Below are 26,403 nucleotides of genomic sequence, written 5' to 3'. Positions count from 1 at the left end.
GTACCTAATAACCTTGCTCTTATTCACATTTACTCTTAACTTTCTTCTTCCACACACTTTACCAAACTCAGTCACCAGCTTCTGCAGTTTCTCACATGAATCAGCCACCAGCGCTGTATCATCAGCGAACAACAACTGACTCACTTCCCAAGCTCTCTCATCCCCAACAGACTTCATACTTGCCCCTCTTTCCAGGACTCTTGCATTTACCTCCCTAACAACCCCATCCATAAACAAATTAAACAACCATGGAGACATCACACACCCCTGCCGCAAACCTACATTCACTGAGAACCAATCACTTTCCTCTCTTCCTACACGTACACATGCCTTACATCCTCGATACAAACTTTTCACTGCTTCTAACAACTTGCCTCCCACACCATATATTCTTAATACCTTCCACAGAGCATCTCTATCAACTCTATCATATGCCTTCTCCAGATCCATAAATGCTACATACAAATCCATTTGCTTTTCTAAGTATTTCTCACATACATTCTTCAAAGCAAACACCTGATCCACACATCCTCTACCACTTCTGAAACCGCACTGCTCTTCCCCAATCTGATGCTCTGTACATGCCTTCACCCTCTCAATCAATACCCTCCCATATAATTTACCAGGAATGCTCAACAAACTTATACCTCTGTAATTTGAGCACTCACTCTTATCCCCTTTGCCTTTGTACAATGGCACTATGCACGCATTCCGCCAATCCTCAGGCACCTCACCATGAGTCATACATACATTAAATAACCTTACCAACCAGTCAACAATACAGTCACCCCCTTTTTTAATAAATTCCACTGCAATACCATCCAAACCTGCTGCCTTGCCGGCTTTCATCTTCCGCAAAGCTTTTACTACCTCTTCTCTGTTTACCAAATCATTTTCCCTAACCCTCTCACTTTGCACACCACCTCGACCAAAACACCCTATATCTGCCACTCTGTCATCAGACACATTCAACAAACCTTCAAAATACTCATTCCATCTCCTTCTCACATCACCACTACTTGTTATCACCTCCCCATTTACGCCCTTCACTGAAGTTCCCATTTGCTCCCTTGTCTTACGCACCCTATTTACCTCCTTCCAGAACATCTTTTTATTCTCCCTAAAATTTACTGATAGTCTCTCACCCCAACTCTCATTTGCCCTTTTTTTCACCTCTTGCACCTTTTTTGCTTGACCTCCTGTCTCTTTCTTTTATTTATTTAGGCACAAAAATTAATTTTGAAACCAAAGGAAAGATATTTTGGATACATAGAGTAAGAGAAAAGGGACATGTAAACGAGAATAATATTAGATGTATATGGGGGGAATATATTTTGCCATCTAACTCTTGTGTTTTAGAAAGAAATTGCATTTCGGCTCATGTTCCCTTCCTATACACACACACACACACACACACACACACACACGCATATTTATTTTACTTTAATCTGCTATTGTGTCTGTGTGATATTGTTTACAGTTGTAATGGAGAATATTTGTTTCATAGGTAAAATTGATATAGATTCATGATATACTGAGTTAGGCCATTGGCATTATATCCTACAGAGTAAGTGTATGTGAGCTTAAGCCTGCTCAGAAATCTGGCTCGTATTAGAAATGGGCATTAAACTGTCATATATCAATTTGTTTGTGAAATCTTGTATGTCTTATTCATGTTTTAGTTTTTGCATGTTATTACCTATTTATATCGTACCATGAGGAAGTTTTACACTTGTGAGGTCTCTTCCCTGGAACATTGTTTACTATCATACAACTGTATGAATTTTTGTATGCTTTCTGTATTAACCACATATGTGATGTATGCGTACATAGATACATCTGACCTAATCTGTCCAGAGGGACGCATGATAAGTAGTGAGGAATAGGAAAGACTAAGGGAATGATGAATAGCGATAGGTAGATAGATACTTATTTTGCAGCGGGTTCCCATTTATACAAGCCTTGAGTTAAATAAGGATAAATATACTTTTTTTGTAGCAGTTCCCATTTATACAAGCCATGAGTTAAATGAGGATAAAGATACTTATTTTACAGCAGATTCCCATTAATACAAGCCATGAGTAAAATAAGGATAAAGTTAGATAACTGAATTATGAAAGAGAGCAAAGGAAGTGATGATTGCGTACATGAGAATAAGTACTTTGTAACAGTAGTGTAGGTTTTATAATCGAGGAGGATATGATAGGAACCTAGCTCCTAGTTACTCTGTGAAACTTTAGGTACCTGTGTATAAAATGATGAGACAGTTTTCTTATACAGGTACTGGTGTTTTGTGTTCCAATGAAAGCAACGAGGCAGACACGGTCTGGACGATGAGTAGTGATCAGTATCCTTATCACCCAACTCTTGCTGAGTCCCAGAGTACACATCCTGTTGATGGATATGTGTGGGCCTTGGCAGATGTCACCCAAGAGCTATGGTGCTCTGCTCTTATTCCGCCAACAGTTCAGGTTTGTGGTCACTCAAGCTGTATTTTAACAGAGTAATGTACAAGTATTCATGTTTCATTACTGTGGATCCCAAGGTAGGGCTGTCGGATGCACATGCTCAAGGAGCGTAAGCCAGTTCATTAGAGAAAAAGGGTGAAGGATTTATACGTACATATTATGATAGTTTTTATCTCTGTTATACAACTTCTAAGAGTAGTGAGATGTTTTACAATTACTGAACATTCTAAATTGTTGTAAGAATATGTAAATTAACTAATTGTATGCTCACAATATTTTCATATTTGCAGGGTACCCGACCTCCACTTTTGGTCACCCAGCATCAGCATGCACCCAGACGGTTGGTGTTGCTTTCTGCCAATGGGGCACATATCCTCACTTTTCAGCGACCTGTTGACCAACTAAGGCAGCTCCTGGAGGAATCAAGTGGGGCTGAGTCAGCTATGGTCAAGGATTTCTTCACTGCTATGACACCAGTCCAAGCTTGTGCTACTGCATTAATTATTGCAACAGATCCTAACACTCAAAACACACAGGTGAGATCATTTTTAAGAAATATTTCTGTCTGCAAACTGCGGCTTGAATGAAATGGGATTTCCCCTTCCATATTATTAGAACTAGTGTTTGTCACCATATGCCAGATAGTTAGCCTATGCTATTTTGATATCTAGGACTTTAACAGTGCAGGTTAGCAGAATTATTGCTCATATGAAGGACGCAGTATTTTCTATTGCATCTATAAAGAATATTAGGCTTGAACATACGCTGGATTTTTTTTTTAAGAGGTTAACATAGAAATGTAGGAATTGCAATATTTGCTGAGGGATATTGTATGAATTGTGTTGATTCGGTTAATGTGCCCATGGAAAGAGGGTGATATTGGAATGTTTTAAATTGGGCTTATGTAGGAGTGATTGTAGAGGTATCCACACATGAGCTGGAAGGATAGAGCAACACTCTCTGTCGATAAGAAAAAGATTCACGAAATCCCTGATTAGGCAGTGCTTGGAGTTCTTCCTTAAACAGATGGTCTTTGATAAAAAGGAATTCTGCAGAATATTGAAATATTGGTGTTGCTATTATGGTATGCATATAGAGTTCTCAGTAACAGTCAGTTCATTCTAATGTGGCCTTTTTCCCTCAGGTTGCTGAATGGGCGACACGTGCTTTGTTCTTATATGGTGCCAACATCCCTCCAATTGCACCAACCACATTCGCTCCACAGACTCCAACTAATTATAGTGAGTCAAGAAGGATTTCTGTATTGCAAAACTGTCTTAATATGATGAAAGCTTTGGAATGGAATATTAATTGCATGAATCTTCAGACATTTACCAGGCAAAGGAAATTACATAGTCTGGTCTGCATCTCTTCTTCCTACACTTGACACACTAGCATTTTGATGATACAGATAGTGCCTTCCAGAAAACATAGGCTTGTGTTTCAATGACTTATTACATTTGTTTATCTATCTATAAATCTAATGTCTGTTCCCTCCTGGAATGCCCTCAAGGGGGTGGCCACAATATTAGTCTCCACAACTAATGAACTCTTGTGCTGCTTCTTAGCCTTTACTACCCCACCGTTAACAGCCCATTGGCAGAAGGCAACTTTAGTGTAGTGTTTGCAGAGGTTCCTACCTAATATTCCTTCCTACTGCTCCTGGCTAATGTTACAACCTACTTCTGCTAACTAATCTATATCTTTTCTTCTTCGTACATATTTGCCATTTCCCGTGTTAGCAAGGTAGCATTAAGAACAAAGGACTGAGCCTTAGAGGGAGGATCCTCGTTGGGCCTAAAGTTTCTAACTAATGCTCCTGCCTAAATGTTCAAGAAAAATTGAGGGAGTAGAAGATATGACCTACCATGAGAAGCAGGAAGAACTTGTACTTCACAGCTTAAGGTGTGTTATGGTGACAGGATTTTACCATATGTCTTAATCTTATATATCTACATGATAATCTGTTCATGGCAACAAATTGAAGGAATATAGGAGAATATGATGGACTCAAAAGCCTTTCAACAAGGAATAAAGTAATGAAATCTTCAAGAGTACTGTGGAATACATCAAAAAGATGTCATGGAAAAGTATACAAAAGCCCAGTAAAAAAGATAAAAAGATTATTCTGTAAACTACCTAGAGAAATACGAAATATGCATGAAACAACTATGGAAACATTTAAAATAAAACTTGATGTATGGTTGAAATCAGTTCCAAATGACCCTGGAATCATTAATTTTAGTAGTATGGCTGCATTCTTAGGGTTATAGGAGAAAATACTGCCCATGTTTTCCATGTGTGTTGTAGAAACTAACGAAGATGGGCACGAGCGGATTGCTGGAAATCCTTCCTCCCTGTATTACTTTCTGGAAGAAGGAACAGAGCTAGGAAGTAAGTTGGGAATTTCCCCTCCCAGCCTGTCATCTTAACACTACCTTGCGCATGCAGGAAATGGCGAGCATGTATGGAAAAAAGTATGGCTACAGAAAGAGACTGTTATTCATCAAACAAGATGTGCTGAGTGGTATGCACTAGCCATCTTTTGGCAAAATATTGTTGTAGGTTCTCTTTCCCTTTCTCAGTGGCAGTAGAAACTTACTCATCAAACAAAATGTGCTGAGTGGTATGCACTAGCCATCTATTGGTAATATCTTGTTATAGGTTCTCTTTCCCTTCTCAGTGGCTGTAGAAACTTATTCATCAAACAAAATGTGCGGTGCTCATCCAGCCTTTGACAAAATCTTGTCATAGGCACTCTTTTGCTACATGTATGTAGATAGGTCCCACTCCACTAGTGTGAATGAAATGATGAAAACAGATGGTATTGCAGTGGAATTTATTAAAAAAGGGGGTGACTGTATTGTTGACTGGTTGGTAAGGTTATTTAATGTATGTATGACTCATGGTGAGGTGCCTGAGGATTGGCGGAATGCGTGCATAGTGCCATTGTACAAAGGCAAAGGGGATAAGAGTGAGTGCTCAAATTACAGAGGTATAAGTTTGTTGAGTATTCCTGGTAAATTATATGGGAGGGTATTGATTGAGAGGGTGAAGGCATGTACAGAGCATCAGATTGGGGAAGAGCAGTCTGGTTTCAGAAGTGGTAGAGGATGTGTGGATCAGGTGTTTGCTTTGAAGAATGTATGTGAGAAATACTTAGAAAAGCAAATGGATTTGTATGTAGCATTTATGGATCTAGAGAAGGCATATGATAGAGTTGATAGAGATGCTCTGTGGAAGGTATTAAGAATATATGGTGTGGGAGGAAAGTTGTTAGAAGCAGTGAAAAGTTTTTATCGAGGATGTAAGGCATGTGTACGTGTAGGAAGAGAGGAAAGTGATTGGTTCTTAGTGAATGTAGGTTTGCGGCAGGGGTGTGTGATGTCTCCATGGTTGTTTAATTTGTTTATGGATGGGGTTGTTAGGGAGGTAAATGCAAGAGTTTTGGAAAGAGGGGCAAGTATGAAGTCTGTTGGGGATGAGAGAGCTTGGGAAGTGAGTCAGTTGCTGTTCGCTGATGATACAGCGCTGGTGGCTGATTCATGTGAGAAACTGCAGAAGCTGGTGACTGAGTTCGGTAAAGTGTGTGGAAGAAGAAAGTTAAGAGTAAATGTGAATAAGAGCAAGGTTATTAGGTACAGTAGGGTTGAGGGTCAAGTCAATTGGGAGGTGAGTTTGAATGGAGAAAAACTGGAGGAAGTGAAGTGTTTTAGATATCTGGGAGTGGATCTGGCAGCGGATGGAACCATGGAAGCGGAAGTGGATCATAGGGTGGGGGAGGGGGCAAAAATTCTGGGGGCCTTGAAGAATGTGTGGAAGTCGAGAACATTATCTCGGAAAGCAAAAATGGGTATGTTTGAAGGAATAGTGGTTCCAACAATGTTGTATGGTTGCGAGGCGTGGGCTATGGATAGAGTTGTGCGCAGGAGGATGGATGTGCTGGAAATGAGATGTTTGAGGACAATGTGTGGTGTGAGGTGGTTTGATCGAGTGAGTAACGTAAGGGTAAGAGAGATGGGTGGAAATAAAAATAGCGTGGTTGAGAGAGCAGAAGAGGGTGTTTTGAAGTGGTTTGGGCACATGGAGAGAATGAGTGAGGAAAGATTGACCAAGAGGATATATGTGTCGGAGGTGGAGGGAACGAGGAGAAGAGGGAGACCAAATTGGAGGTGGAAAGATGGAGTGAAAAAGATTTTGTGTGATCGGGGCCTGAACATGCAGGAGGGTGAAAGGAGGGCAAGGAATAGAGTGAATTGGAGCGATGTGGTATACCGGGGTTGACGTGATGTCAGTGGATTGAATCAAGGCATGTGAAGCGTCTGGGGTAAACCATGGAAAGCTGTGTAGGTATGTATATTTGCGTGTGTGGATGTATGTATATACATGTGTATGGGGGGGGGGGGTTGGGCCATTTCTTTTGTCTGTTTCCTTGCGCTACCTCGCAAACGCGGGAGACAGCGACAAAGTATAATAAAAATAATATAGAATATGAATATGAATATGAATAATACTTGATTTGAACGTGATTTATGAATGGGCAGAAAAGGACCTAATGGAATTTGATGAAGAAAAATTAGAACTCATAAGTCTTGTTAAGTACCAGGAACATTTGAAGAAATGGCTTTGTTCACTCACATTCACTCTAGTAGTCATATATAAATGGACTGAAACCACTTCCCTATTCACAGTTTGGCCATACAGACTTTTATGCGGTTTCCGCAGAGTGCTTCTTATTCTCAGGTTCAGTCCATTTACAGCATGTTACTGCTACCTTGCTGGCTTAGGAAATGGTGAACATTTGATAAAAAGATTTAGAACAGTTAACAACATATTAGTGACATCCGGCCAACAGGGAAATACATAAAAGGAAAAAATTGACATCAAAGATTCGGGAGTAATTGTAAAAGAATTACTATTTCAAATACTGCGTTAGTAATATGATATTCTCAAGTCAATTGATGAGTGGTATGATAATGAGAACCTTCACTGCAAGAGACAGGAAGCTGATGATGAAAATGTTCTGTGTGTACATGAATAGAATGGAATTCTCTTGCACTCTATTGTCTCCAACCTAATGTGGGGAAATAGAAGCTTAAGAGTCTTCAGAAACACTTTCACTAGCAAAATTGAGGTGATGGAACATATGAAGTATTGTCAAGGTTGGAAAGAACTTTACCTCAACAGCCTAGAAAAAAGAAAAGAAAAACGTCCAGATGCAAGATAGTGAGGAAATCAAGAACAGCGTGCTCGGTGAAAGACATCCTGACAAGGAAGAGATGGTTAAATGCTGCAATATCTCATCAAGGTAGAGGATAGTTGATTGCGGTAATACCTTGGACAAAAATATTTAAGAGTAAGAAAGAAGGAAAGACAATTAAATGAAGTATGTAGAGAAATGAGAAACAAGTGTGGAATAGACACAGAAATATAAAGAACAAGCAAACAAGATAGCTAGTTAAGAAATAAGTGCCAGATGAATGCAGGATTGACAGTTGTTAAGTGTGTGGTAGCAGAGAGAGCTTTGACATGAGCTTAATGCTATGCTGTGCCAGGCACTATCCTTGAAGATTGGCAAAATTTCATAGGTAGCTTCTGTTTCTTTCTCTCATTACTAATATTACTAAGCACAGTTAGTACAACATTTTGAATGATACGAAATATTCAATTTCAGTGGGATTTACTTGTTTATGATATATCTTCCTTGCTTTCAGATTTCAACCCACCAACAGTGTCAACCCCAGTCCCTGGTAACCAGAATGTGAACGCAACCATCGGCCAAGATGCACAGTTTTCACCACTGCACAACGCTCTGTATCTCTACTTGGCAAGAATCTTGAGACCAGCATGGTCTACACCATTTGCTAAAGAAACCCTAAGTGAAGGGAAGGCTGTGGTAAGTCTTCTCCTTTAAGTGACCGGAGGATTATGAGAAGACTGTGGGAATTCTCTGGCAATTTTGTTGTAGATATACTTGAATGTATTTCTTGTTTATTAGGGGAGAATTAATTCAATGACTTTATTGTTGTGGTCACTCAAGGAAATTAACCATTGTAGAATTTCAGCATTTGCTCTTTTTGCCATTGATGCGTCTGATGAACTACACTTTTCTCCTCACATCTGCCGGTCTCTTTACATGTCCTCCAGCTTTTATGTTCTTTATGTGTATATAGTTGAGGCAACTCTGATTCTTTTAATTTTTTTTATCAGCTCAAGCAGATAGTGTTAGATTCTCATACATGTTATCGAAACCAGTTTGTAGAACTTTTCAAGTAAATTTTGATCCTTGTTGTATAGCATTTGAAGATATGGAGACAGCAAAACAATTGATTGGAAAAATTCTGTATGTGCCACTCTCAGGGTGGAGGAAAAATAATGTGTAATGTTAATAGATGAAAGCAAACATCATGTTTTTAGTGGTGTTTATTTTTAGTTTGGTAATCCAGTTATTGACATGCATCATGGCCAATGGTTAACAAAGGGATGATTTAAGTCTACTGTGTCAGTTATAGGCTTGGCAGGTAGGGTCAACAAACATTTTTTAATGTGGGAGTATTATTTTCATCTTTAAGTCTTAAATTGACACCTTACTGGCCTGTGGGTGCTTTTGTAAGTCATAATTAATGCAGTCATTTACATGCAAAACCCACCTTTTGTACTTGATAAAAAAGTGATTGAGACTTTACCTTTGCATCATTTTGTCGTATTTGGCAAGTACATGAGATATATTTTATCTTTGCATCATTTTGTCTTATTTGGCAAGTAAATGATATACATTTTGAATGTTGGATATGTGTTACTTGAGCTAGCTGTAGACACTTAAGGATCTCTGATTAATTTCCTTATTCTCTCTCTCTCTGGTGTGGAGCACACTGGTCTCGCAACTTACATTACTCAAGCAATGTGGAAGGCATTTTTCCTCCCATCTGCAGATTAAATGATTTTGTCATCCTGTGTTACCTTTAGTTGCTATGTTTTTTATTTATTTATTTTGCTTTGTCGCTGTCTCCCGCATTAGCGAGGTAGCGCAAGGAAACAGACGAAAGAAATGGCCCAACCCACCCCCATACATATGTATATACATACACATCCATGCACGCAAATATACATACCTATACATCTCAACGTATACATATATATACACACACAGACATATACATATATACACATGTACATAATTCATACTGTCTGCCCTTATTCATTCCCATCGCCATCCTGCCACACATGAAATAACATGTCTGTATTTTCTCTTGACGTCTCAGAAATAGAATTCACATCAGCTTTTCATGTGATGATTATACAGTGTTTGGGTATAGGTGTATGGGATTGATTTGATACAGCGGTTTGCGTAAGATCTTGCCTAACTTTAATTTTCATAGACTGAATTCAGTTCTCTAATCTGGAGATGTTCCTGTAACTATTAATACTGTTCATCCCCCCCAAAATTGAAGTTCCTAGCAGGTAAAGACAGATTGTACTTAGTATGTGTGACCAGGAATCTCATGTCTATACACAAGAATCTCACTTTCTATGTCTCCTTTTTTGTATAACTAATTTTCATTGGTGTTTGTTTATCAGCTTGTGAGTGCCATGACAGCTGAGGAGGTTGGTTTTCTCGCCAGTCATGTGGAGTTGTTAGCAAAGTTCCTCATCACAAATCAAGGTGGCACTGCACCTTTCCAGCCTTTGTCTACGTGAGTATTTATGTATATATAAATGAAAGAAAGAATGTGTACACTCTTATTACCACCACACATATCTTTCTTACATAATTTTCTTAACAAATCGACCCTCCTCTTACCACATGTTGTTCTTGAGCATTTCATTTCCAACATGACCACTCTCTTTCATGTTTTTTGATATATGACTCTGGCCTCACAATCATACACTTCGTCAGGACTGCTGTACCATTGAACTTATTGATCTTTACTCTTAGTGCACATTCCATAATGCACTCAGTACCTTAGCTCCCCTCACTGATCTTATGGCTCATTGCAGCTCCCATGGCTCCGTCCACTACCATGTCCACTCCAAGGTTTGTAAAACAGTCCTACTTCTACCAGGTCCTCTCCGTGCACTCACACTGCAACCGATCTGTCTCTCATCCCTGCTAAACTTAATAACCTTCCTTTTATACACAGTAAGTCTCAACTTTCTCCTCGCACACACTCTCACCAACCTAGACTGCAGTTTCTCACATAATAACCTTTATTTTATACACTTTAACTTTCAGTTTTCTCCTTTCACACACACTCAACTCATGACACTAGCCACTCACATTCTAATCTGCCACCAGAGCCATGTCATCAGCAAATAGCAGCTGACTTGCTTTCCTGACTGCCTCCCATCTCAACAAATTTCAGATCAACTGCTCTCTTTCCAAGACCTATGCATTTACCTCCCTCATTTTACGTCAGTTAACGGATCAAACGGCCATAGTGACAATACATGCCCATTTCAGAAACCCACCTTCCCCTGGAACCACTCACCCTCCTCACATCCTACTCATACGTATGCCTTATTACGTATTTACAAATTTTATCAGTGGTTCTCTTTCTTGTCCACATAATGAAATTATGATATGCATGTTGCCAGACTTGAATGCACCTGATTTGTATTAAGGTAGTCACTTGTTTACCAAATGGCGTCCTAGCTAAGTCTCTTTGTTGTATATCAACTGATAGATATATTTCTTTCTTGTATCTCCCTTGATGATGTGATTATTACATGGAAGTGCTTTTGGGAACTTATAGTTTTTCATTTCCCTGTGAATGCAAAGGAATATGCTTGATCATGCACTCATTTCCTTGCTAATGCAGGAAATGGCAAATGTGTATGAAAAAATATTCATATGAATATATTCATTTCATACTTGATTGCTGTGTCCTATAATAGTGAGGCGGTGCCAGGAACAGATGAAGAAAGGCCACATTGGTTCACATCCAGTCTCTACCTGTCATGTAAAAAACACACATTCACATACATATATTTATGCACAGTGAAACAAAATTGCTCCTAGTACAGTTTTCACCTCACTGTGCTGTTCTTTGTAGCAGTTCCAGACCCATCCCATCCAAACCACTTCATAACCAGTCGCCCTCTCCCACGTAGAAATATAATGCTTACCGCAGCTTTACATTTCAGCAGCTTATACCTGCAGATCATCTCCTCCCTATAGACACATTATCAAAACATATACACACTGCACTTATAACATTCCTCAGGCACGTACAGATCTCAATTTCCCATCAGATTAGCTGCATTTACGCCACTCAACTCCTGCATTACAAACACTAACATGGCATATTACAAGACCCCCTTCTGGGATTATATTTTTTCTTTGCCCACCATGGTTTACTTATTCAAGTTGATAAGTTTGCATTAAATTGTGATTTTGCCAGAACCTTAATTTTTCTTCCATTATAAAAAAGGCTTTCCTGCTTTCTCTTCATCATTCATAGATCAAGCGCAGGTGTCAATGTGACAAGGTTCACTGGAGATGGATCAGAGCGTGCATCACTGTTGGCCCTAAGATCACTGTTAGACCAAGTTCTAGAGGTACTTCGCCTTCTGACAGTCCTTACCACTCACAGCTTCACCACCATTACTTCAGCCATACAGAAGGTAAGTTCATGAAATTGTTTCCAAAGTATTGGTGCAAGTTTAGAGTAAATATTGTGTCGATTTGTTTTGTGTTATAAACCAGTGAAGTATTGGTAATGCAGTAGAGAAGCAACAGTTGCAAAAACTGTTTTCCTGCTCTCAGTATTGCTACAGCAATGCTGGTTTTATCTGTTCTGTCCGTCACAGACTTGAGCGAGTGTTCTTTTTCACTGTGTTTAAGCTTTTGGATTAGTCTCACCAACTTCTTGTTATATCCACTGTATGCATATCCTACTCATTGTTTACTTCTTTTTACACATTTGTTTTGTTCTCTCTCACTATGAACCTTTAGACATAAACATGCTAAAGTCCAACAAACTTACGGCCCTCTTGTCTTTGGCACCATGTGATGCTGAGAATCTCCAGTTTCTTGTGTGTCTTCCCCTGCAGTAGCAGTACAGGCCCATCCCATGACCTTTCACCTTTGATACCATTATTTCTCTTGAATTTGAGGTTTATCTATCATTGTCTCCTCTGTTGAACATCATCTTATTTGCATCTTTTTTAATGTATTATTTATTTTGAGACCCAGCTATCTGTTGATGTTCCATGTAACCCCTTTCACATTTGCAAATATTATCTTTGCTCAAAATTCCATTTTAAAGGAGGGGTATTTGCTTACTGTAGTATCAGTATGCCTGTTGTATACCTCGAGGACCTTGAATCGCTTAACTTTAAAGTCACCTGGCTTAAGATTTGTCTCTTTATTACCAACATTTTTCTTTGTTTTGCTTATAGCTTTCTTAATTTTATAGATTTCATAGCTCTCTTTGACTTTCATTCTTCTAGTTATGAAGTCATTACATCCTTTTTACTTCAAGCTGAGCTGCCTTTCCTATGCTTATGTTATTGTCTTTGCTGAGTTTGTAGAAGAGGTTATTGTTGCAAGATTATAAGCATACACATTGTTAGCTTCTAAGACATCCTATACTTCTAGCCCAAGCTTCCCCCATATCTGTTCTAAGGCCTTTCAGGAGAGGAACTTGGCATACTGATTTTATCTTTCATGTTTATTTTCATTGTGTGCTAGTATTAAATGAAGCAGATATCGACTTAGTCCAGTTCTTAGGCTTACAACCACTTTTCTCTACTTCAAAATATGTTTTCCAAATCCATTCAGCTAAAGTTTCGCCTTCATTCCTCACCTTATCGTTCACCAAACTATCTCTACAATGGCTTTATTGTTCTGTAGGTGAATTATTGCACTTGCCTCTAAACCTTTAATGTGAAAAGCTACACCACAACCACCATCTCGACTCAATTGATTAAAGTATTCTTACCATTTCGGACAGACTCCATCCTTTTTTACATATGGTGCATATGAATGAAAATAAAGAAAAGTAATGTTATGCTTTACATGGTAATTTTATTCATAGGAAGTGCGTGAGCAGCTGCGAGGGATGACACTTCGTGATTTGGTTTTAACTGGTCGTGAAGTATGTCGCAGCCTTATCATGGCACTGTTAGACAGGTAAGGGAATGAATTGGTGTTTGGTTGCTTTCTCATATTGTATTTTAAGCATGATAATATTTTTGTAGTGAGAGGTGAGTATGTTAAAATTTTTGCAGAAAGAATTAATAGTTGGTCTGTTTAATGGAAGAGGTAACAGTTGATTAGATAGGGCTCAGTGAATGATATAAGGAAACTGCATAAGAGGTTACATTTGTGCTGAGCATAAGATACCAATTGAATTCTTCTCTTTTAATTGCAGTTTACTGTGCTTTTTGAATTAGGAAAGTGATATGCACTTGCTCACACATCGCTGGTCAACACCACTTCTCTTGTGGTCAGCACGTTCATTAGTTATGCAGTTGCTAAACATCATTTTTACTTTGCATTTGGGATGTTTCATTAGACCACAGTTGTTATGGAAAAAAGTTGTTTATTAAAAAAAATGTACATCGAGCATTTTGTGCTAGTCTCCTCAGCCCTCTTCCTTTACACTTGTTTCTTAAGCCACCTTCCTTTACTTATGATCAGTTATGTACGGTGTTTCCCAGTTAAGTCTCAGCTGCCTGACCTCTAGTTATGCATGGTGTTTCCCAATTTAGCGTCAGCTACCTGAACCTCAGAACAGTAATCATTTGGATGGTATTGTTTATGTGTTACAGTATCTTTAGATACAGCAAATGTGGGTTTGATAGCCATTGGGGTTATGTTAACAAGATGTGGCCGTTAAGCTGGATGGGTAAAAGTTCATAGTTATTCACAGCAGGGAAAGTTGGCTTCTTTTATTAGGAATTGGTTTTTTTGACATTAAGAGCATTAGTAGCCTGATGGAAAAGGCCTTTTGCGGTGGTTTAAACAGTTATATGTACTGTCCCACCATTTTCATTTTCACGCACTTATCCCGTTTAACATTATTCAAAATTGTACCATGCATGCCTGACGTAGTTAGAACTACCAAAAGAGCTTTTTGAGTACATAGAATGCTTCTTTCGCTTTTTTCTTGTTTTCTAGAACTTTTTCCATTACTTTTCAAGTATGAAATCTGTTTAAAGACCTTTGCATGTTCTTTAATTAATAATTCTTGCTTTTTCCATACACCCTGTAAGTATACTAGGAAGGCATTCTTTTATAATCTTTACCATAGCTCGTACTCCCACCACTTTTACGCAGAGGAACAGTTATTTGTTTTTATCCATTCGTGAGTCACACAACTTCTTTTGTGGCAACCATAGGTACTATGAATGTAGTGGTTTCACCTCCATTATTCACCATCCTCTTCATCAGGTTTCACCCCCAGCTTTTCCCTTATCTAGGTATATTACTGGTAGATAGTAGATATCTGCCTTCTCTCCTCCATACCAATGCTTGTAACAACTGCTGCCTTTCCTTCTCCCACATTCACCAGTTCTTCAAAATACTCTTTCCATCTTCCTTTCACTTCCTCCTTTTGATTCAGCAATTCCCCTTCCATACTTCACACTTCAGCATTTCCATTCTTACATCCACCTCTTTCCTTTTTCATGTCCTTTCAGTATAGTTTCTTATCCTGAAAGTTTTCACTTAATTTTCTTCCAAAATCTTCATTTACTCTTTCTTTGCTTCCCTCTATCAGCTTCGTAACATTCTGCTTACATGTTTTGTATTCTTCCCTCTTCTGCTGAAATTCCACTGGTATGTTCCTTTTGAGCAATCTACCATATGCCTTTTTCTTCTCTTCCACAGCTTTTCTAATCTCCTCTGTCCAACATGCATTGCTCTTTTTATACCTGTATCTCACTACCTTGTATCCAACTACTGATTTTACAACCTTTACGAGTATTTCTCAATACATTTTAAACACCTCATTCACATGAGCCTGCATTTCTACATTCACTGCACTTCCATATATGCTTTCAGTTGCCTTCCTTTCATACTCCACCATGCATTTTTCCTGATTAATCTTCTTGCAAGCACTTTTACCTCTCCATCCTTCCTTACAACATACCTCTAGTTCTCCCTGATCCTCATTCCCACAAGAACTGTGAAATGGTCAATCTTTCCAAAGAATCCTCTCACGACTCTAGCATCCTGCACAGCCTTTCTCAGTCTTTCATCCACTGTCACATAGTCAGTCAAAGCCTTTTGCTCTTCTCTTCCATCATTCCTCTTCCATGTATAACTGTCGATCATCTTATGTTGAAAAAAGGTGTTTGCAAGGAATAAACACTTCTCAGCACAAATATCCACGAGATAGGTTCCATTCTCATTTATTCCAGGCTCTCCCCATTTACCAACTATCTCACCTATTCCATCACATCCCACTTTCGCATTCATATCACCCAATATGACCACATTTATCTCATTCTCAGAACCGTTTATACAGTCATTCAAATTCCTTCAGAAAAGCTTCATTTCATCCTTGCCTCATACAGTCTTCGTATTCACGGGTGCATATACACACACCCATGCACTTTTCACAATCCCTATATTTCCTTTCCTCCACACTATTGATCTATTCCGTCCATGCTCTGTAACACCCTCCCGTACTCGTAGTGACAGCAAAATTGCACATCCCTCTTTTCCTCTTTCCGATAATTTTCTTTTGTTCCCTTCCATGTCCTCCTATGATTTTCATTACCTCAAAGCAAACTAATGCTGGCTGTTTACCCACAGATACCATGGAGATAATGCATCAGCTGATGCCATATCAGGGCGATTGCGGGAAATATGCCCTGGGCTGTATCGTGTTGAAGATGCTAAATTAGCAAAGGCCAATGAAATTATTTTGGCTTCCAAGGCAAATACCAACAAAGCAGAGAAAGAAAAAGGTTTCAAAGAAGCTGTGATGGTGAGTTCTTTAGGACTTGTAAGAAAATATTATACACACATCCAAGAATATCAAATTTAAGAGATATGTAAAAAGGGTTTAAGGTCCAATGTGCATTCAGGTGTTTATGGAGGAAATGGCCAGAGTTTATGAGGGTAAAGATGTTGATGTATGGATGCAAGCCTTGGGTCTTTAATGTAAAAGAAAGGAAGAAGTTGGATCCATAGAAACCGACTGCCTGAGGACAGTGTGTGGTGTGAGTATTCCTGTTTTTTTTTTAAAACTGACACTGTCAGAGACATGTAGTAATAAATGTAGTCTGATTGATAGAGCTGATCACAGTGTGCTGATATTGTACAGGCACAGAGAAAATGAGTGAAGAAACATTGACCAAGATGATCAGTTTGTCAGTGGGTGAGGGGAGAAAGGGAAGGAGAACATTTATGATATAAGAAAGATTTGGAGTCCTAGCTCCCAAGTGTGTTGAAGGGTAAGAGGCATGAGTTGCATCCAAAAAGATGGAGGTATGTTGCATATAGGAAGAGACACACTGGTGATGACTGAATCAAAACGTGTGGAGCAGTTGGGTAAACCGTGAAGTGGTCTGTAAGGCCAGGTAGTGAATGTTAGACTTTGGTTTTGGTTAGTTATGCATGACAACTATAGATTGGATGTGTGCAAATGAGGATGTCATTTATCCATTACTGATGCAGCTTCATGAAAGCAGGGAAAAGGCAGTTAGGTATTAAAGAAAAAATACATTCATTTTTTTCTTACATTTTCGCCATTTCCCATGTTAGCGAGGTAGTGCTAAGAACAGAGGATTGAGCCTAAGAGGGAAAATCCTCAGCTGGCCCCCTTCCCTGTCCCTCCCTTTAGAAAAGTAAAAAACTGGAGGGGAGGATTTCCAGCTCTCCGCTCCCTTCTTGTTTATTTGCCTTTTACAACACAAAGGTAATATGTAGAAAGTATTCTTTGTCCCCCATCCCCAGGGATATTTATATAAATATGTATGATTTTTAGAAGGCACCGATCACAGACACTGACACTTTCTTGGCCTGAAAGGGAAAATGTATAGGGTCATTTGTTTTGCAAGCATTGATTGCACAGCTTTAAAAAAAAATCATTTTAGGTGTATAGAATGACAATAGATGGTGTAGATTCATGGTCTTGTGAGGAATAACAGTAGACGTTTTAGATTCATGGTCTATTAAGCAGACAGTGAATTTGCCACTCCTTTCATTGCTACTGCTCTCTCAATCTGAGTGTGGAATTTAGAGACATGTCAGGTGCTATTTGATGTAACCGAAAGAAAAGGCTTGTTAGCACAGCCTTTATAAAGGGTCCTGTGTAACACCAGAACTTCTCCATTGAAATTGATCCAGGGTTTATCATAAATAAACATGTAAATCATAAATTTTTTGAATGATATGCATCAACCCTCTATGATTTGAAGCTCTTTTTGTCTTCCTCAGCTGTGTAAGCAAATTGGTCATCATGTGAATGTGAATGGCATCAGTAGTCAGCTGGCCAGTGGAGGTGCTTACGAATGTGTGGTTGACTTGTGCCTGAGTGTGGCATCTCAGCGGGACCCAGCTGGCTTAGCCTTGAACTATTATAAGAACAATGAGCCAGCTGATGACCATCAAGGCTACATGGCCTTCACGTCTAGGTTTGTGTTGTTCATTTTAGATTTATACTTCAATTATTGGCTACATTTTATTTTTTCTACACTTTGTAGAAATTTGAGGTAGAAATGCATTGCATTTGCAGGCCTCTGTGTTTATTAAAACATTTACTTAGATTTTTTTTTTTCATTTTAAACATGTCAGTTCAAAGAATCCACTCTGAGACTTTGGTGATTTGTGTGATCTTAGGTTCTGCAATACAGTGTATATTCTATTTGCTCTTTGTGTACCTATATTTTTGTATCGTGTACCATTAGATACTTTTTAAATAGCCGACATGGCACAGGTAAAAGATATGTCCTGATCATGGCCATCTTAAATGAGAGATGAAATAGAGTGTGAGAAAAAATGATATGGAAGGGTTGCATATTTGTATATTACTGTACACAAACACTCTTTGGATTGTTGAAATACGTTTGAAGCTTGTTTTGTGATGGAAATCCATCAGCACACAAATCCAAATGATACTCCAGAATACTCAGGTTTTCAATTATTATCCATGTTGGATCATGCAGAATATTAATACAACTTTGTGAAATCACTTCTTTTATCATTCTTAAGCTTGAGTTTGAAGATGAAGCAGGATGTGCTTTTGTGTGCCAGCTCTTACATGTTTCCCAGACTTAGTTTATAAATGACAAGTTAGTTATGGTAAATCATACTGTATTTCTGTCATACGAATGAACCTTGCTTCCTCTGCTGACTTAGATGCTAAAGGAGCTGAATTGCACATTTATACAACTGCCCAGACTATTGATCGTAGGTCTTACTGAATTATGTAAGATATTAGATAGGTTTTGATGGCATCACAAATTTCTTTGATATTTTGCATGTTTCAAGATTAGGCTGAATTACAAAAACTGCATTTATCTAGCTAGCCTTTGACTGGCTGGAGCTTTTCAGAGGATGGGTTCATGATTACTTTTGACCATTTAGCACTGGCTTTTGATACTCACCAGGGACTGTCAGATGCTTACAGTCCCTCTGTGTTTATATATAACATCACTACAGGCTCTGCATTGAAAGTTTCTTTTCTTCTGACAGCCTTGTTTACCTGCACCCATAAGGCCATCATTGTTTACGTGGCTAAGTGTGCAGTCACGGTGGATGACTGTGATGTGGCAGAATCTGCATGGCCCACTCTTCTTAAATTCATTTATTGAGTGGTTCATACAAAGATCATAGGTAAGTTTTCTGGCCAGAAATTATTTTTTTTTTGTTTTTTACAGGATGGAATGCTACAGAGTGATAATAGACCAACTCAACCAGTTAGTAGGGACGGGAGTTCCTCCGCCAGCATCCCCAAGTGTGCCTTCACGCCCTGGACCACCTACACCTCCGCCATCTACGCTTCCCTCCACAGATGCCACTCAGTATGCCAACCAGGTGAGCAGATCTGCCAGCTGTACATTCATTTTTATCTTGCTCTTTAATTAGGTATTTGTTTATCTATCCATATCTCTGATGCCCGTTCCTTCCAAAAGAAGGAACAGAGAAGGGGGCCAGGTGAGGATATTCCCTCAAAGGCTCAGTCCTCTGTTCTTAACGCTACCTCGCTATCGCGGGAAATGGCGAATAGTATGAAAGAAAAAAAAAAAAAGATCTCTGATGCCCGTTCCTTCCAGGAACTCCTATGAAGGGGTGGCCACAGCAAAAGAGTCTCCATGTATCCCTGTCATTCCCTTGCAAACGCCATTCCATGCATTCATCCTCCATTTCTATCCCTCCAGTATTCCTCCACCCGTACTTGCCCGTCACTGGTGCAAAGAAAGTTTTCCACTCATGAGGCCTATCCTCATCCTTCTGTTATTTGATGTTTTGTGCTGCACAAGTTGGCACTCTTACTTTTCCTGATAAAGGATTGAGATGTTGTGGCTGGGCAGTGTCTCAGCTGTCTGCTCAGTCTTTTAGTTGGTGTTAGTCCCTCGCTAACGCGAGAGACAGTGACAAAGTATAATAAATAAATAAATAAAAATATTTTATATATATATATTTTATTTTATATATTTCATTATACTTTGTCACTGTCTCCTGCGTTAGCGAGGTAGTTCAAGGAAACAGACGAAAGAATGGCCCAACCCACCCACATACACATGTATACATACACGTCCACACATGCACATATACATACCTATACATTTCAACGTATACATATATATATATATATATACATCCACAGACATACATATATACTCATGTACATAATTCATACTTGCTGCCTTTTCATACTTGCTGCCTTTATTCATTCCCGTCACCACCCCGCCACACATGAAATGACTACCCCCTCCCCCCGCATGCTCATGACATAGCCCTAGGAAAAGACAACAAAGGCCACATTCGTTCACACTCAGTCTCTAGCTGTCATGTATAATGCACTGAAACCTACAGCTCCCTTTCCACATTCTTTGGTTGCCAAGAATCTGAAGTTATGTGATCACTGTGATTGTGAGAAGCTTTATTCTATTTTATTGAATATTTATTGTGCATTACACTCGTGTATATCTTTCATTTCTGATTGTCTTGATTCCATTCCAGGTCACCCATTTGTTTTCTCAGTACATTATAGTTGTAGGTTGTAGTAGGTAGGCAGCCAACAACCAGGGAGGTGTATTATCAGTACTACTCACTTGGGTATTGGGAGGGTTAATGATGCTGCATAATGAGCCAGCATTTCAGTAGTTGTCAAGTTGACCTCTGCTGACCCAGGTTGCCATCTTGTCTCTCTGCTTCATCCACATGTGGTCTACTAACATTCTCTCCACAAAGATACAATCTCTCCTCATCGTACATAACTCTTGACGACACAAAACTTACACAGCTCTCTTTCTGTAACTATATTTTCCTGCAGTGATCGCTGTGCGCTCACTCTGCCTTTTGGCAAAATGTCAGGAGCAGTAAACAGTAGTAAGAGGTAGGAACATTTAGGCTGGAGCATTAGGTAGTAATATTAGGTAGAAGTGGTTGGAAAGAACATTAGACAGGGGCTAATATTAGGTATAATAAATCAGTAGGAATGTTAAGGGTAAGGCGTAAAGGCTAAGAAGCAGCACTGGAGTTCACTGGTTATGGAAGCACTATTGCCGTGGCCACCCCCATGAGGGAGTTCCAGTTGGGAATGTGATAGATAGCCAGGTAGTACACTGTAGTATCCTCATTCTAGTTTCTTTTTTTTTTTCTCTCTCTCTCTCTAGTTGTGTATCTTCACATCATTTTGCACTCATCTTTTCTTCAGTTACTGCTCTCATTTTGTAATCAATTACCCTCTTATTTTCAATTTGATGGGTTTAACTCATTGCACCTCTGACTGCTCTTCCTGCCTTAATCAGTCCATCATAATTTGCACTTATATGTATTTATCCCTTTCCACATCCAGGTCTGTGGGGCCTCGATGTGGAAAGGAGCTGTAGTTTCGGTGCATTACACATGACAGCTAGAGACTGAGTGTGAACGAGTGTGGCCTTTTTTTTCTTTTTCTGGTGCTACTTGCTGGATGGGGGGATGCTGTTTCATGTGTGGCAGGGGTGGTGACAGGAATGGATGGAGGCAGCAAGTATTAATATGTTCATTTGTACTTAGGTATATGTCTGTTTATGTATATGTATGTATATGTTGAAATGTATATGTATGTATAAGTGCGTGTATGAGCATTTATGTATATACATGCGTATGTGGTATGTATGTACATGTGTATGTGGATGGGTTGGGCCATTCCTTGTCTATTTCCTTATGCTACCTCACTGATGTGGGAGACAGCGATTAAGTGTAATAGATATAACATGTATGTATCTATCCATCTTTTTGGTGGTATTACATTTTAGTCTTTTATATGCAGTAACTTTTATGTTAGTGAGGTAGCATTAGCAAGAGATGAACGGTGGCCTCAAGTTGCACAAACCAATTTCTAGCTGTCATGTATGTTACACTATTTATCAAATTAATTTCAGATGATGGCCCAGATTGTGGGAAGTAATGATGAATTGGCTCACGTAACTCTGTATCAATGGTTAGTGGATACAAATCGCACTGACCGTTTACTGGCTATTTCCTCATCCTTCCTAGAAACCTTCCTCACCCGTACAAATGGCCAGACACCACTCAACCACCTGTTATGGCGATATCACGAGAGGAAAAGAGATTACTTCAAGGCTGCCAAAACACTTCTTTTGTTAGCTGAACAAATAGGGTAAGATATAGCATTACATGGATGGTTTTTTTATTCCCCTGTTTTCCTTTGAAGTGGGAAATCATGTGCTTGACCTCTTTCTTCTGTAATTCATTATTTTCCTTGACCATGCTCATGCTGCAATATTTTTTTCCAATAGTGAATAGTGGTCTAACACTTAATTTCAGACTTCACATTTAACATGTCTCATGATACATCTCAAGATCTGTGAATCATCATTCTATTACAGAGGAGATGCTGTTTGAAGTTCATTGTGGCCAGGGGGCTAGGCTTTTGAGTGATGGGAGGGTTAAAAACTCATATTTCCCATATTCTTGTATTATTTTATATCATTCAGTCCATACCAAATTTGTTACATTTCACTTAAGGCTGTCAGAAAGCGAGATATTACAGAGTTTGAGTTTTAGAAAACTCAGTGGTGCATGAAAGGCATATGTGAAGCAGTTCTATCTGGTCTAGGCAGCTGAACTTTAACCTGGAATACCCAAAATTCTTATTAGTTTTTTCCACAACATTTGATATGGCCTGATCTTCCATTAGGGATACCCCGGTTAATGTTCGTGTGGAGTACCTATCACGTGCCCTGATGTGTCTAAGCTCATGTGAGATGAACACAGCTGCAAACTACTCAGACTTCATGTTGCATTTGGAAGAGAAGAAAGAGGTGGCTAGAGTACAGCTTATGGTAAGCAACTGCTGTTGGTTGTCTCTCTTTCTCAGTGGGTAGTTACTGTACAAGTTTGTTTGTATAAATTGTACCAAATAATTCTGTTCAATACTTATGTATTTTTTGTATTTATTTCTTTGCCAGTAATTTTATGTATTTATCAGACTTGAGAGTTTTCCGTGGATATGCTGATTTTCTTATTTTTTGATGCCCCAAAGACTGTCACTTTGAATTGTGCAAGTTTGTTGTAAAGAAAATGATCAAAGATTTTTTGTTTGTTTGTTTAATAACTTGAAGATACACCCACAGGTGCTGGATGCCTTGCAGTCCGAGGGGGGAAGTGCTGATGTTATTGGCCAGCTGAACTCTTCCCTCCTAACCTTAACTGTCCTGTATGAAAAATTTGCCGAGCCATGGTCACTCTGGGAGTGCAAGCTGGCCATTGTCCATTGTGCTGGACACTCCGAACCACAGCTAGTTCAGGTAACTGGAAATGATTTGTTTATTTGTCCGCACCATATAGAGTATTACCGTCTCATAATGTAGCAAGGGGGATGAATGGATTTAGTAATTTACTGCAACAAAATATACATATACTGTATTTCATTATCATTGTTTATTCCTCATGAAAGGATACTTATTTTTGTGCAAGTTCCTTAGGAATGTATGTCATCTCTTGGACTAAGGTAACAGCAAATGAAAAGAATAGTTTTGTAAAATAGTTAGACCTAGTTTGTCTGTATTTAAGATGTGAGACAGACTTTCCTGCAATGTATCCCAAATATATTGTCTGTTGTCATCATTGTATATTTTAAGAATTAGGTGGTGACACATGAGTATTTTAGCTTGGAAACGGTACACATTTGATATGCAGAAATGTTTTGTACTTACTGGTGGAACTTTTAATTATACCTTGGGATAATTTGTGTTCTAAAGGGTGCTCTAAACATGCAAAGCATTCAGCTTGAAGATTGATGGAATGACACAATTTCTATATTTTTTCAGTCAATTTGGACCAAGCTTATTGACAGTGAGTTACAGAGGTCACGAGGGGTCCCAGTGGAAACCAGAGTGGATAGTTTGGCAAGCAAAATCAAGACTCTGGCTCGTCTTTATTCAGCTAACCCCAGTTACTTTCCCTTAGGTCAGTCACCACGCCTCTCACCCTCATGCATGTTCAGGCCCCGATTGCTCAAAATCTCTCTCACTCCATCCTTCCAGCTTCAGTTTGGTCTCCCACTTGTTCCCTCCACCCCTGACACATATATCCTCTATGTCGACCTTTTCTCATTCTCTCCATATGTCCAAACCATTTCAACACATCCTCTTTTGCTCTCTCAACATGCATTTCTCCAATCCTTAGGCACTTCACCATGATCCATACATACATTGATTATTCTTACCAACCAGTCAATAACAGTAATCCTGTTTTTTGATATTTTCAACTGCAATACCATCCACTTCCTCTGCCTTGTCGGATTTCGTCTTCTGCAAGGCTTTCACCACCTCTTCTCTTTTCACTAAACCACTCTCCTTGACTCTCTCACTTCACATACCACCCCGACCAAAACATATTTAACAGTTCTCAAGATACTCATTCCGTCTTTCGTCACTCCATCACTACCTGTTGTCACTTCCCTTTTTGCCCCTTCACCAATTTTCCCATTTGTTCTCTTGTCTTTGGCACATTATTTACCATTTGCCAAAACATCTTTTTTTCTCCATGTAGTTTAATGATACTATCTCACCCCAACTCTCATTTGCCCTCTTTTTCCAACCCCTGCTTCATCCTCTTGACCTCCTACCACTTTCTCTTATACATCTCTCAATCATTTGCACTCCTTCTTTGTAAGTATTGCCCAAACACATACATGGTCTTAGAATTATTGTGAACACTTGAAGATCTTCAAGATTATATGATTGTTGTTATGTGTCGACAGCCTTAAAGATGCTGGTAGTTGATAGGTCAAAAGCCCGAAAAGACAAAACTAACCAACTAGTTGGGGGTACATGTCACCCACTTTGAGTGTGGAAAATTGATATTAAAATTATTGTCAGCTTAGTTTCATCTGCTGTAGCTGAGGCTGTTGGCCGCTGTGCATTGTAGAGAGGTAGTCATTCTATCACCTAGACTATACTTAGGTAGCAATTCTATATTTCTTATGATATTACCAGTGCACTGTGTATAGATTATATAAACAGGAGGTAAGAGTTTTCACTAGAGTTCATTTTGTTATTCATATCCCTTAAACTTTCTGTTTTCATGAATTTACTCTGACAGAGCATATAATAAAGGAGTGTGAAATTCGGTCCGTTCAGCTTCGAGCAGACACATCATGGGTTGTTGCAGCACTTCGTAGTTGTGGTATTCCTATCAGCAGACTCATCAACATTTATCATAAGTAAGTCTCTGCATATCATGTACAAATATATCTTTCGAAAATTGTATGATGCTATATGTATAAACATACATACAGTCACTCCAGTATCTCATGAAGGCTTACCTGAGGATGAAGCAGAACAAATAAATTTGCTTCACGTCTTGGTAAAGTTTAGCTTTGCCTTATGTCAAGTATTAGTATGTTAAATAAGATAATGTTCTTTATTCCCCACATGCAAGGTCGTTCTGTCATTTCTAAGACTTAATGAAAGATTTGATGGTGTCCCTTTGTTCTCCATGTTTCTTTTTGCCTCAGTTAGTTAAATGAAGCTACAACCTTAGTTCTGTAAGTAAGGCAGTGACCCTCACGTTTCTCAGGTGGAGCTGTGTGGTTTGTTCATCTTTCATCGAGAAAAAAAAATTTTCATTTTGCCCTAAGTGAAATCCTGTTTGATTGTATGAAAATAAGAAAAAAATTTTCCAAGTAAGATTGTGTTTGTTCCCAAGGCATGGTTGCGTCCCTTATTTTCCAAGTTCATCTCCTTCCTGTTGCCCCCTTTTTTTTTCTATTAAGTTTGTATAGGTTGATGTCATAGTTTTTTAGAATTTTTAAGTTGGAAAATTTTTCCCTGCATTAATTTTGTGTAGACATGCATTGACAACTTTCTGTATTATTACTATAGAATTGCTTCAAAATATTGTGAATGTACCACAGAACAGCAATATAGAGTGACTGTGGTTTGATACGTTTTCCGTTGCTTATATTCAAATGGTTTTATATCACTTCAGACTGTATCGTAGTGGCGACAGTGTGTGGGAGGTGGAACGTTCACCGCATCACCTGCTGGATGTTTTGGCTCACCTCATTACGATGTTAATGGATAGTAGTCCCTCTATACAGCCTCAGCAAAAGTAAGACTGTTTATTTTGTCTTTACATGTTCTACACTCTTATTTCTCCTGTAATGTTTTTCAGACATTTATGCTTTTCTTTTGCATTTATAATTTTTCTTTCATATTTGGTCACTGTTTTCCTCGTTTGTGAGGTAGCGCCAGGAACGGACAGAGAAAAGGCTTCATTTGCTCACAAGTGTGATCT

The 26,403-nt window shown here is 38.9% G+C and overlaps 1 protein-coding gene across 3 annotated transcripts in view; it reads left to right on the top strand.

Moving 5' to 3' along the window:
• Positions 1 to 26,403, top strand: part of Nup154 (nuclear pore complex protein Nup154) — a 37,222-nt gene that overhangs the window by 9,413 nt on the left and 1,406 nt on the right. For all 3 annotated transcript variants that reach the window (XM_071696794.1, XM_071696793.1, XM_071696795.1), the window contains 16 exons: positions 2,281 to 2,471; positions 2,759 to 3,004; positions 3,613 to 3,709; positions 8,183 to 8,364; positions 10,047 to 10,162; positions 11,930 to 12,092; positions 13,508 to 13,602; positions 16,234 to 16,408; positions 17,863 to 18,059; positions 19,305 to 19,461; positions 22,020 to 22,258; positions 22,799 to 22,943; positions 23,235 to 23,408; positions 23,931 to 24,069; positions 25,207 to 25,327; positions 26,095 to 26,217. In XM_071696794.1, the coding sequence (XP_071552895.1) occupies positions 2,281 to 2,471; positions 2,759 to 3,004; positions 3,613 to 3,709; positions 8,183 to 8,364; positions 10,047 to 10,162; positions 11,930 to 12,092; positions 13,508 to 13,602; positions 16,234 to 16,408; positions 17,863 to 18,059; positions 19,305 to 19,461; positions 22,020 to 22,258; positions 22,799 to 22,943; positions 23,235 to 23,408; positions 23,931 to 24,069; positions 25,207 to 25,327; positions 26,095 to 26,217 (2,560 nt within the window). The remainder of the gene's footprint in view (positions 1 to 2,280; positions 2,472 to 2,758; positions 3,005 to 3,612; positions 3,710 to 8,182; positions 8,365 to 10,046; positions 10,163 to 11,929; positions 12,093 to 13,507; positions 13,603 to 16,233; positions 16,409 to 17,862; positions 18,060 to 19,304; positions 19,462 to 22,019; positions 22,259 to 22,798; positions 22,944 to 23,234; positions 23,409 to 23,930; positions 24,070 to 25,206; positions 25,328 to 26,094; positions 26,218 to 26,403) is intronic.

The sequence above is a fragment of the Panulirus ornatus genome, chromosome 61, assembly GCF_036320965.1.
Source record: "Panulirus ornatus isolate Po-2019 chromosome 61, ASM3632096v1, whole genome shotgun sequence".
NCBI lineage: Eukaryota > Metazoa > Arthropoda > Malacostraca > Decapoda > Palinuridae > Panulirus > Panulirus ornatus.
This window is presented reverse-complemented; position numbering and strand designations above follow the sequence as displayed.